Below are 13088 nucleotides of genomic sequence, written 5' to 3'. Positions count from 1 at the left end.
CATAAAATTAAAATTAGAATTTGTTTACTCTAGTAATATATGAGTTCTAAAATAATGAATGGAATTTGAAGCTGTATTTCTCAATGCACATTGGTGAAGTTGCATGAGGGAACCAAAACTATTTTTGTTTTGCTTTGTCCCCCCCCCCCCTTTAATGATTAGCCAACAAAATATTTTGTAATATAATAAAAGAGGAAACTGGTAAACTACTACTAACTACTAGACTATTTGTTGGTTTGGTTTGGATTTGTTTTGTTTTTTTGAGGTTTGTTTTATTTGTTTTATTTATTTTTTTTGTTGTTTTTTTTTTTGGGGGGGGGGGGGTGCTTCTTACTTTAAGAAGCACATTTCAGTCCAATCCTATCCAATACCAATGATGCAATTCCAGTGTATATGTTACCAGCTGTTTGAATGACATTTGGACATTTGTGTGACGAGCTGGATCTCTCATGATCATATAACAACCATTGGACAAAGTTTCCTTCTTGTAATTATTGTCTCATTTGCTTGACTGTATGTTCATGGTTATTGGCTGCGGAGGAAATTGTGTGTGTTTCTATTAATTCTATGTTTTACTAAACATGATTATCAATAATTGGCACTCATACCACATCTTCATATATCTAGTTATTAGCAGTAGATCAAATGATTATTTCATCAATACAATCCTTATAAGGTTTGCATATCTGTTTCTAGGTTCACTTGACCTTGACCCAATTTCAATGCCTTAATTTATTCATATTATATATATCAAGGTATTCAAGATGAGTTTCAATCAGTAATTGGTCAACTAACTACGGTTCAAAATAACTGGAAAAGAGAGTAAAAGATACCAAAGGCACATTTAAATTCACAAAGTGAAAATAAACTAACAACAACATGGCTAAAAAGAAAGACACACCCCACCAAAAACTGGGGTGGTCTCAGGTTCTCTGGAAAAGAAAGCAGATCCTGCTCCACATGTGGCACAAGTTGCATTTATCAGTGACAACACCTTTACATTTTATTTTTGTATAAACAACCCTACATACACAAGGTATCCACTTTAGAGATTCCATCGTACTGAAGATTTACTAAGCATTAGTTCATTGTTTTTATGCCCCATATGGGTATTATGTTTTCTGGTTTGTGCCTCCATTCATCCATCAGTTTGTTCTTTTGTTTGTTTGTCCATCTGTCCCGCTTCAGGTTATGTTTTTGGTCGAGGTAGTTTTTTATGAAGTTGAAGTCTTTTGTACTTAGTATGTATGTTCCTATGATATGATCTTTTTCATTTGAATGCCAAATTAAAGTTTTTACCCCATTTTCACAGTCCACTGAACATAGAAAATGCTAGTGGGGATGGGGTATCCATATACTTCATATGGACACATTCTTGTTTGTAATCTCTCATTATTTGTTGCTGATATATAAACAAGAGAATTTTTGTAACATTTCCTCAAAATAATCTTGAGTGTCTGGTGATGTCTAAGGTGAGAACAAAATGTATATTGAACTACAAGTCATAAAACTTTACTCAGTACTTGGAACACAAAATAGGGGCTCAGAAAGCTAAATCCAGTATTTTGATTGGTTGATTTCTGAGTCTGAGTATGATATTTCAGTTGATGCAGACTCTTTATGTTTAAAAGTATAGAAATGAGAACAGGTGGTCAGTGCTTTGATTTTGTTTTTACATTTTAATTCTTTTGCAGGAAAGTTTGGAGATATGGAGACTGTTATTGGATTTCTGTGTTACATGTCAGTCAGAAAAAACAGAGGAATTATTTGAGGTAAGTGTGAACTGTATTGATGTTCTCTTTAAAGAATTACCTATATCTGATGTGGATTATTTATCACTTTCACCTTTTTATGATATATTAGTGGACACATTATGGGTTACAAAGAGAGTACCATCCTCACATATCAAATCGTCTATTTCATTACACAAACTGAACAACAAAAAAAGATTTCATCTAAAGATGTATTCAATATTATTACAAAATATGAGGTATACTTTGAGGTTCAGGTTTAAGATTTAAGGGTATCCATACTGTCTGCTTGGCTGTAGAACAGATATTTTTATTTCATACTGCTTCTCTAAACCAATACATTCAGATTTTGCATATTGAGTTTATAGTATAATGTTATTCAGCAAATTATTGTATTTTTTTATTTAAATGCAGAAAGGTATATGCAGCCATAGACAGGTGGCTTTACCACTCAAAGAATATTACCTGCAGTGGATGTACCTGACCAAAGGTGTACAGAAAGCCAGGACTTTATTCCAAAGGTACAGTTTTAATTAAACTTATTTGTAAAAATTGTTATACAAAGGGAAATTTTGGACTTTGTAGAAGACTCTTTTTGATTTGGTGTCAACCTATCAGATTTCTATTTTTTATTGTTTGGTTACTGTCTCAGAATTTTTTATTTGTATTGCTTGGCAGAGGTTCCAAAGGGGTTTCAAGACCTCATTCATCTTTTGGTGCAGTGATTGTTCAAGCATTACTGGTCCAGTCAGTGTTTTAGCAGTCTTTTATATTTTGAGTATTACTATATTCTTATGTCTATACTGGTCATTTGGTCCAGTAATGACATATTACTGAAATAAGCCATATGTCTGATAGATCTTGGGAATAAATTCCTTGTTTACTGTTTCAGAACATTTGTTTTGTTGTTTGTTTACTGCCTCGTTGTCACTTGTTAGTTATTGGTCCCATACATGGGTCTATTTGTTAGCTTGTGGTCTCATTGATATTTACCAATTACCTCCCTTATGTCATACATTTCCATGAGTGCTATAATAAACCTTTATTATTGCCAAGTTAAGATTTATATTCAAATTAGACAGTACACATTTAGATAACATTTTTTTTTTAATCCTGACATATTAAATTAATCTTCGGGAACAAATTCCCCATTTATTGACTTTTTCAGAAAATTATAATTCTTCAACACAGAATTTAATTGGATCTCTGGTCAAAAGAAGAAATCTTTTATGTCCTAATTTCCTTTTGAAAAATGTCATTGTTTCAAGGCATATCAAGTGATCGCGGTAAAAGATTTAACAAGCCGATTCTAATTTGAAACAAATTGATTTCCAATATGAACGTAGAAATACAAGGAGAGTTGTTTTTGTATATGCCTTAATCACCAGTAGAAAATCTTTGGATTATGGGTATGAAACATGCAACCTTGTCATTGCGGGGTATATTGTTGTATCACAGCTTTCATTTGTTAAAATGCATTTGTCATTTTTATAGTAAGTAGTTAGATGATAAGAGGTATAAAATATTTAGAAATGTACAAACATTGATTTAATTTGGTTTAATGTAATTTTGTCAGGACTTTTTTGCACCAAGAAGATGTTATTATTCTAACAAGTTTTCATGAAACAATATTTTTATTTTGAACCCACATAACTTCCAGCCCTCTCATCAGCATCTGAATAAAGTCTTTAGAAATTTAACCTGTAAAATATGATCTAAAAGAGTTCACTGTTCATATTTGCATGGTTCATTCATGATGAATTCTTAGTTTTTGTTTTGCCTTTGCAATACTAGTATTTTGTTGCATAAATTTATAATCTGACATTTGATTAGGTCTGTTTATCAAATACTATAAGCAGTAGGTCAATTTTATGTGTTGTAAGAATAATTGTCAGTCTGGCAGGTTTCATCTGACCTTGACCTCACTTTCATGGATCATTCATCAATGTTTAATTCCATATAATCTGAAGTTTCATTCTGCTGCTAGTCCATGCATTGCCCTTTGCCTTATTTATTAAAACAAGAAGATTTGTAATGATTGCCAGGAGGCAACTCTCTACATGAGACTATTTTGCATGGTTCAATAAACACTGGAATGTGGGTCTCGATGGGGTCTAAGCGTGACGCGGGATTGCCGATTTTTTGTAACCGTGACACGTGAAAGTCAAATTATTGTGGTGTGAATACAGGAAATGAGGTCTTGCGGGACCGCTGGGAACTGACAAAAAAATGAGAATTGCTTACGTACATAGTGTAAGCAAGATACAGGAATCTGACAAAACAGTAACCGGGATCCGGGATCAGAACCCCCCAATTAGACCCCCTGGAATTACCAGTAAAGCTGAGCCCAACCATATGTTTCTGGTGGGGTCAGTTGCTCCGTCTTTAGTATTCAATGAAATGTTTTGTTTGTTTTTTTGTCCAAATTTTGTCAGTCTCTATTGACTTTATAGTTACTATTTTTGTTTTGGTATCTTTTTCTTATTTTAAATAAAATTTTGATTTTACTTGGCTGTCAGTGATTTATTATATTGTATTGAGTAATCAGATTGTATGATAAAAAATAATTTTTGTTTATTTTCAGATTGATTCAAACGAAACCTGTTTCCTTACAGCTGTTTTATGAATATATCAAGATAGAAAATTCACAGGTATTTGTTGGTTACATGTTGATTTGATATGTTAATTTGAATGATCACATATTTTAAGTTTTAAAGATATAGAAGGCCTTTAGGTGAAAAATCCTGTCAGATCTAACATGCCATCCCGAGGTCAATAGCTCAGAAAGATTTTTGTTTAGCAAGTGCTGTTGGTTTGCACTGATGTTTATCATGAAGCACTTTCTTGTTCACACATCCATGTTTATTTCTGATACATTCTGACATTCTCTTATTTATGTGGGTACCAATTTTCATTCACAGAAGTCTTATTGGCAATCTTCACATTTTGATATAATTTTGTAGAAGATACATTTTGTATATATTTAGAAATTTAAAGTCAATCTTTAGGTTTGATAACAGTATATATATTTTATCTGTAAATGGGAGATAACTCTATAAACCCTATAAAATTGTGCATCTGTGTAGTGTTAATAAATATTTATCAAATTAATCGTTAGATATTACAAGAGATAAATGTAAGTCTGTGATAATTATTTATTAAAGATGCATTTGTTTACATAAAAGTGTCATGACAAACATGTGCTTTGATAATTTTTATTTTCTAATACACTGGATTTCTTCCATTTAGGCAGGTTTATGTTGCTCTTTTTGTTTCTCCAGCCAAAAAACTAACAAAAAGTAATAAAAATTATCTGTAAGTTTGTGTCAGATGGCCATAAAAAAAACATTTGGTTAATTCAAGGTCTTAATTACCATCATGAAAGAATTTGAATTTAAATGTAAGACATTTCTATAAATATTTGATTCAAGCTACCATTAGGAAACTCCAGTTAGATCATGTAGATATTGGGTCATGATAAAAGTGGGGTGTGGGAATTCAGTAGTTTATTGTTTTGTTACTAATGGCTGAGTAATAGATGAGTCTTATAATTAGCAAATCGTGACTCATTATATATCTGATATAAGCACATGTCATCTCTATACTAGACCCTAAACATTATCAAATATTTAATGATTTATTCGACAGTACTAGCGGTCAATTATACAATATTGATGATGAAGATATTAGGAATACACAAATGAAACAGCAACCTAACAACACAAAAAGTTGAAAAACTGAAAGACCTAAAAATAGACAAGTGTCTGCTAAAAATGTCAAGCTTTAAACTGGTCCCCTGTTTAGAAAATTTTGTTTTTATAGACCATCATAGATATGCCAAAACAAACCAATATCAATTATATAATTATCATTTTGGCTCATTGTTGAAGGCTGTACAGTGATCTGTAGGTTTTTACTTCTATGTAGTTTGGTCTGGTGAAGAGTTATCTCATTGGCAATCATACAACATCCTCATATTTTTATATTGATAATAGTTTAAGATTCAGTTTAAACAATTCATAAATTTAAGCAGAGAGAGTTTGACTTTGTTATTAAGTGGTATGAATGCACAAAATTTAAACGCAACATTATACAATTTCCATCAGCCAGTTTATAAATTTATTTTGAGATTGGACTACCAGTAACTATAAATTTGAACTAGGTTTGTTGTTTACAGATAGATTTGTCTATGTTAAATAGTCTTTATACTAAAGAATGCTATTTATTGTAACAAATTAGGTAATGAAAAAATTTATATTAAAACTTAACCAGGTACCAAAGGATTCTGATTTAATTAATTCTAATTTATTGACTCTGGACATGCAAAGATTATAAAATATGTATTGAAAGTTATAGCAGAGAGTTGGTATTGGAATGTAATTTCCCTTGTTCTCTTGTATCAATTATTTAAGATGTTGAATAATGTTTATATCATGTGAGATTTGACCTCTTTTAGGTGAAATGTGGTTTGTTTTTTAGTTGCTATTTTCACATTAAAATAAGTTTGTCTGACTAATGTTTTGAGAATTAAGCTGTTTTCTGCTTATTTGAAAGATCATCAAACTACTTTGTGATTAATTAAGGCGACTTTTAATTTAGAAACACTATTAATTGGGGACTAATATATAGAGATTAAAGAGAATTCAGCAAAGAAAATAATTAATTGTCAAAAATAACCTGAAAAATAAAAATATACTAAAATGACCCTCCCCCTTTTTTTCTCTCTGTTTTCCATCCTAACCATGGCAGTATAAACTTTATTTTCAAAGATCTGCCATAAACACCAATTATCTTTACATTAAAATTCTAAGAGGTTATCATGTGTTCTTTGCTCTTTAAAAAAACAAATTCAGATATCTTTGAGTTTAACGAGATAGCAAAGATGGGCTTAACCTTATTCTATAACTGGAAGAAGGCATATTTCTTATCATTTAAACCTCATCCTTAAAACTTGTGCATGTAATAAACAACATTTCCTTTTAAGTTTTGATTTCTATCAAATAATTTTCAGTTGAAATGAGCCGAATTAAAACTTATCAAACAAAATAATAGCATTACGGCTATCTTCAAACAGTTCTTATAGTCCTTAAAAATCGGATATTTCAAATAACGAGTTATCAGTAGGAAAATTGGATTTAGGGATGCTACGATTGCTCAGGCGTAATATCTACATATGAAAAACAGCTATGATAACAACAAAGGTTGGAAATTTTCCACATGACCTGCCAAGCGGTTGCAATATATCTGAAGATAGTTGATTAAAAAAGTCAATTTTTCACCATTCATTGAATTTATAGACAGTTTTCAATAAATATCACTGAATAGATTAATGGGTTTGTTAAAACATTTATCAGTAAACTGCCAATGTTCACAAAGACCTCATCTCATTTTGTAGATATAATCTGCTTTATTTTGACAAGAAAGCATGAAATTTGAGATTGGATTAAGTTTATGTCTGCATTTATACTTTCAATTATTTAAATGCACCAAGACTGAGCCCTACTTTGAAATTTGAGGAGAATTCTGTACACATTTGTTGTCAGTTTTTGTATTGAACTGATGCATAACCATAAAAGACTAGAATTAATAATATGTGTATCACAAAGGAAAAAAGAATTAAAACTGTTATCTCCCAAGAAGAACAGGGAAATTTGACATTTAAAGTTTATTTTTACACCAGTTATTTTTCAGTTTATTTGGTTTATTTGCATATTGGGTTGCAACATTATAATGTAAAGTAGAGTTTTCAACAGAAAGTGAATTATAAAATAATTGTTGTCCAAATTGTGATTAAATTTTGGGGGTTTAAAGAATTCAGCTTGTCTGTCTCTCAACATCTGTCTATACATTTGTCTATTAAAGCAAATCTCTTTATTTGATGCATTTCAAAGTTTGTAGAATTAATGATCATGATATGCAAACATGACCATGTACAGAATTTTATATTCTGTTTATTTTTTAATGAAGAATTTTATTTGTCTTAAGATGCCAATTTCTGTGGTTTCATGGGTAAACACTTGTTAGATATAGTGCTTGTTATGCAGACTTTGACTCAAAACCACCAACCCAATATCCATGAACCTTAGAATTGTTTACCTTGTCCTCTTGACTTCTCCTTCATGGTTAATCATATCTTTATTAAACCAAGTACATTATTAGTTCCTATAACATGTATTACACAGATGTCATGGACGTGCACAAGTGTAGGATTTTTCACCATAGAAACTTTTTTCCAAATATTGGCTACTTTATCAAAAATAATGCTCTTTGCACTGTAGTCTAAGAAATGTTTGCCCTGTCTAGCTCCAATAATTTATTCACTTTGTAGAATTCTCAATCATATCAGATATGCACACATCACCATGTGATTCTATTTAGTTTAATAAGCATAATGCCCTTTCACCTATTGACAATTTTCAGAACCAATCTTCTCATCTCACCTTCATGTTTATCCAATACATACAACACTTGGTCTATTGCTAGTTCTGAATATACACTTTTTGTCCACCAACATCTCTTTAAATCATGTTAGAAAATTTTTCCCTTAGAAATACACTTGTGATGGTTTTTTGTGTTTTAATTGTTCCAAATTTTGTCATGTATGGGCCTACAGGTGACTATTATGAATAGGGTTTTACTCATTGTTGAAAGGGTGAAATGACATCTTGTTGCTTACATCTGCATCATATGGTCATTTGTGGATAGTTATCATATTGACAATTCAATCATAGATCATCTTAAAATAAATTTGAGAATGGAAATGGGGAATGTGTCAAAGAGACAACAACCCGACCATAGAGCAGTCAACAGCAAAATGTCACCAACAGGTCTTCAATGCAGCGAGAAATTCCCGCACCCGGAGGCGTCCTTCAGCTGGCTCCTATACAAATATATACTAGTTCAGTGATAATGAAAGCCATACTAAACTCCAAATTGTACAAAAGAAACTGAAAGTTAAAATAATACAAGACTAACAAAGACCAGAGGCTCCTGACTTGGGACAGGCGCAAAAATGATGAGGGTGAATAGATATAGGAAGATGTGGTGTGAGTGCCAATGAGACAACTCTCCATCCAAATAACAATTTAAAAATTAAATCATTATAGGTTAAAGTACGGCCTTCAACACGGAGCCTTGGCTCAGAAACATGTTTATGAGATCTCAACCCTCCCCCTATACCTCTATCCAATGCAGAAAAGTAAACGCATAACAATACACACATTAAAATTCAGTTCAAGAGAAGTCCTAGTCTGATGACAAAAGATGTAACAAATAGTTTATTCAAAGGGAGATAAGTCTAATTTTATTACCAGTATAAAGTTTTCTTTTACAATGCAGCAACTACTGAGTTATATTGGCACAACCGTCAAATGACTTGCTAGCTAGCAGCTTACTGTTGATTACTATTATTGGGATACAGATTTTTGTGCATTTATTGGGTAAAGCTGAACCACAATTTAAAGGCTCTGCAAGCTATATATGTAGGCCGTTTGAATGGTTTTACACTTGTAATTTTGGGGCCCTTTATAGCTTGTTGTTCAGTGTGAATCAAGGCTCCGTGTTGAAGGGCTGGATTGACCTATAATGGTTTACTTTTTTTATAAATTGTTATTTGGATGGAGAGTTGTCTCATTGGCACTCACACCACATCTTCCTATAACTATCTACTGAATGACAACTTTATATGTAAAATCAAATATCCACAAAAAATGGTACCTGCTATAATAAATCAACAGTACGATTTAAAAAGATGACTTTCTATGAATGGTATCATGGTTTCCATCCACAATTTTAATCTTTTTGAGTCGCATACTTTCCTTCTATTAGTAGCTTTTATTTAAGCACAAACTTGTCCTCAAAAGAAAATAATATTTCTTTTACTTCATTACAATACAATACCAGTATATAGCATTGATTATTATTCTATTCTCCTGCAGGCAACTTCAAAGATTAAGCTACTAAGAAGAGCATATGAAGATGCTACAATGGAGTTTGGAAACAGTAATGCAGGTAATCAGATCTAGATTGTACTGTAATGAATCTTCATATATAAAATGAACAGCTTGTAGGATGATGTTTTGTTAAATTGTGATTATACTGTATAATGAAGTGTTGGGACATCAACAAGTTTTCATCAATTTGTTTCTTAAATTAGAGAGTAAATATAACTTTAGGTACCATGACTTTATAGTACATATACCAATATTAAGGGAGTTTGCTACTCAGTTTCAAAGTAATCAACTTTTCAAAACACTAGTTTATATAGATAAGGGATTAATAAAGGAATCCAAAGAGCAAAAAAAATATATAGGTCACCCATCACCGTGCTTACTTTCAAGATATTATCCATTAAAATTTTGGCGGGAAAATATTTTCTCTTGATTTTTCATAGCTTGATGATCATGATTGACAAGTTGAAGTTCTCAGAAACTGTAAAAAAGTAATTAAAATTTGATGAGACTTTTACAGATGGCTTTATCATTATACATGTAAAAGATTAACCAAAAGAAAAATGGGGGTCACCGTGCAAATTTTTTCAAGGCATTTAAATGGATAAAACAAGAGGATTCCGAAAAACTGACAAAAAATCATTAAACATGACAAGCCAACTTCCTTAATATTTGATGGAGTGGCCTTGAAGTTATAGTTATAATTGAAGTGCAGCACATACAAGAATATGAAGATGTTTGTAATACATGTCTCAACTTGGTTAGTCAAATAAGGAAACATTTTCGCCTGAAAAATGGTAGCCAAGGGAAATATCTCTCACTTCTTCATGTTAAACCTTTGTATTGTTGAGACTTCCAGATGAGGGTTGTAATGAGTGCAACTTTGAAGCCTACCCTCCTAGAGGGGGGATAAGACCTTCAATAGGACTTCAACCAGGATGGGGTGTTTTTAATTTCGGGATCCAGGAATTCTTTTTTCGAATTTAGGAACTCTGGATTTTGATTTATTTAAATTCGAGACCTCAGGATTTCATGTTTTTAAGCCCGGGATTTCACGATCAGAACCCCTCCTACCTCCCCTCCTCCTAGATGTAAGTTGTTTGTTTCTTAGTGTTGCTGTCACATTGATGTGTGACGGTACTAACTATCTTTTTGTTTGGGGTTTCGTGAATTATAATGGGGAAAAATGTGTACCCATGAAAATAAATGAATCTACATTAACATAATTTACATGCAGAGGTAAATATGTATCTTACGGAAACGGAAAAATATAAAACTGACAAAACGTTCTTGCTATTTAAATTCCAATAACCATGTGCTTTATTAGGGATTATTAATGTGATTAGATTATTAATATCTTTTCTACCTATTTCAGATCTTTGGCTTGACTTCATTAGAATGGAGATGACCCATCCAAAAGGTCAACCTGAGAATGTAGGTACTTTACACTACAGAGCTATCCACCAGTTAGATGGAGAATTAAACCAGCAGTTTGTTACAGAGTTCACCTTACTGCAGACAGGTCATGATATGGACACATTGGAAAGATAACTGTCAACATTGATTTTGAAAAATAAAAGATTTTTTTATTATTATGTTTTTGATGATTCTAAACCAATCGTTTTTCTGGATAGATAAAACTAAGTAGCCTGTGAGAGAGCTTTCACATGTTTAAATCTTTATTGTTTATTCAATATTATTTGGATGGAGAGTTGTCTCATTGGTACTCACACCACATCTTCCTATGTTCGGTGTGAGCCAAGGCTCTGTGTTGAAGGCCGTACATTGACCTATAATAGTTTACTTTTATAAATTGTTATTTGGATGGAGAGTTGTCTCATTGGTACTCACACCACATCTTCCTATATCTATCTACTAACATGAAAGTAAAAGTTAGCACCTTATTTTCTGGTAGTCAAATATATATAAAGTACTACTTAGAAGGTAATATAAATTTAAGGAGATATGATTGCCAATGAAACAACTATCAACTAGTAACTAAAGTACAAGCGTGTAAATAACTATAGGGTACCATACAGTCTTGAATAATGAGCAAAACACAAAGTCTTTATGAGGTAAGCTATAAAATGCCACAACCATAACAAAAACATTTAAAACAAAATATAAAATAACAGCCTTATTTCTGCTCAAACAAATATGGCTAAAACAGAAACCAATAAAGTACAGGTTCCAGACTGTGAACAGGCAATTATATAAAGGCTGTGGATGTGTTAAACCCTCCTCTAAATTGAGTCAGTGCCATGTGGTGAAACAGCAAACTCAGAAAAAGGCTGGACTCATCAGATTGGGATGAACACACAAAAAAACTAAAGACAGTATACACAAAACTACAGGAGTCTGACCAGTTGATATTTCATAAATTTGAATACTGGTACAGAGTAGTTTGTTATTATGCATTCAAAGAAGAGTTGATCTTATTGTCTTACCTATAACAAAATTCTCAGAAGAGATATAGGGATGCTTATCAGTCAATGGTGTTAAATATTTGTATAAATCCTTTAATTTGAAAAGGAATAAGGCCTGGATGATTCATACTTTGTATATAGATGCCTTATGTTACAAAGTTTATGTCTCTCCATTATATTTGACCTCATTTTTATGGATCAGTGATTGCTTAAAAAACTGGGTTTTTTTTTTTGTTACTTGTATCATCATATGCAATAATTTAAGAGTACTGTAAATTCAAAAATTATGGTGAGTTTTTTTTAAGTGAATAATGTGACTACTTGAGAATGATAATAATACAACATCTAATATCTAGTATGATTGCCAATGAGACAACTCTCTACAAGAGACCAAATTACATAGAAAGTACATGTCACTGTTCGGCCTTCAAAAATGAGAAAAGCCCATACTGTATAGTCGACTATAAATGGTCCTGAAATGACAAATGTAAAACAATTCAAACATTTTACCATGTTACAAAAGGTACATTCTAGTCTGTTTCTGAATAGATCTGTATTTGGTGTATGGAATAATTTTAAGGTGGGCATGTCTGTCCGGCAGGTAACAGCTGACTTTGATCTCATTTACATGGATCAATGATCATGTTTAGTTTATGTGATGTTTGTATTACACCTTCATATTGAAGACCTGCAGCCTAGATTCAATAATAAGGAAGAGACGAAACAATTCAGTATGTGCCCTCTCATTGGTGGATCCAGGGGTTGGAACACCCCTTTTTTTGCCGATCAATACATTTGAATGGGGACATATAGCTGTAACCCCCCCTTAATCCTGGGTTGGGAATCCCCCTTTTTAAAATGGCTGGACCCCCCCCCCCCCCCCCTGCCTCTTGTATTTACTGTGGCAATCACAAGGCAATCGGTTATTAAATATGTATCTAAATCCTAAAAAATGTATGAAA

The 13088-nt window shown here is 32.2% G+C and overlaps 1 protein-coding gene across 1 annotated transcript in view; it reads left to right on the top strand.

Moving 5' to 3' along the window:
• The window catches only part of LOC134726109 (U3 small nucleolar RNA-associated protein 6 homolog), a 142227-nt gene extending 130935 nt beyond the window's left edge, over positions 1–11292 (top strand). Inside the window, exons 17-21 of the mRNA XM_063590506.1 lie at positions 1695–1772; positions 2166–2272; positions 4336–4402; positions 9689–9761; positions 11076–11292. Coding sequence (XP_063446576.1) covers positions 1695–1772; positions 2166–2272; positions 4336–4402; positions 9689–9761; positions 11076–11251 — 501 coding nt within the window. The 3' untranslated portion in view covers positions 11252–11292. The remainder of the gene's footprint in view (positions 1–1694; positions 1773–2165; positions 2273–4335; positions 4403–9688; positions 9762–11075) is intronic.
• Positions 11293–13088: the final 1796 nt, after the last annotated feature.

The sequence above is a fragment of the Mytilus trossulus genome, chromosome 7 (assembly GCF_036588685.1).
Source record: "Mytilus trossulus isolate FHL-02 chromosome 7, PNRI_Mtr1.1.1.hap1, whole genome shotgun sequence".
Taxonomy (NCBI): domain Eukaryota; kingdom Metazoa; phylum Mollusca; class Bivalvia; order Mytilida; family Mytilidae; genus Mytilus; species Mytilus trossulus.
The sequence above is the reverse complement of the archived record's forward strand: the minus strand, read 5'-3'. Positions and strand labels throughout refer to the sequence as shown.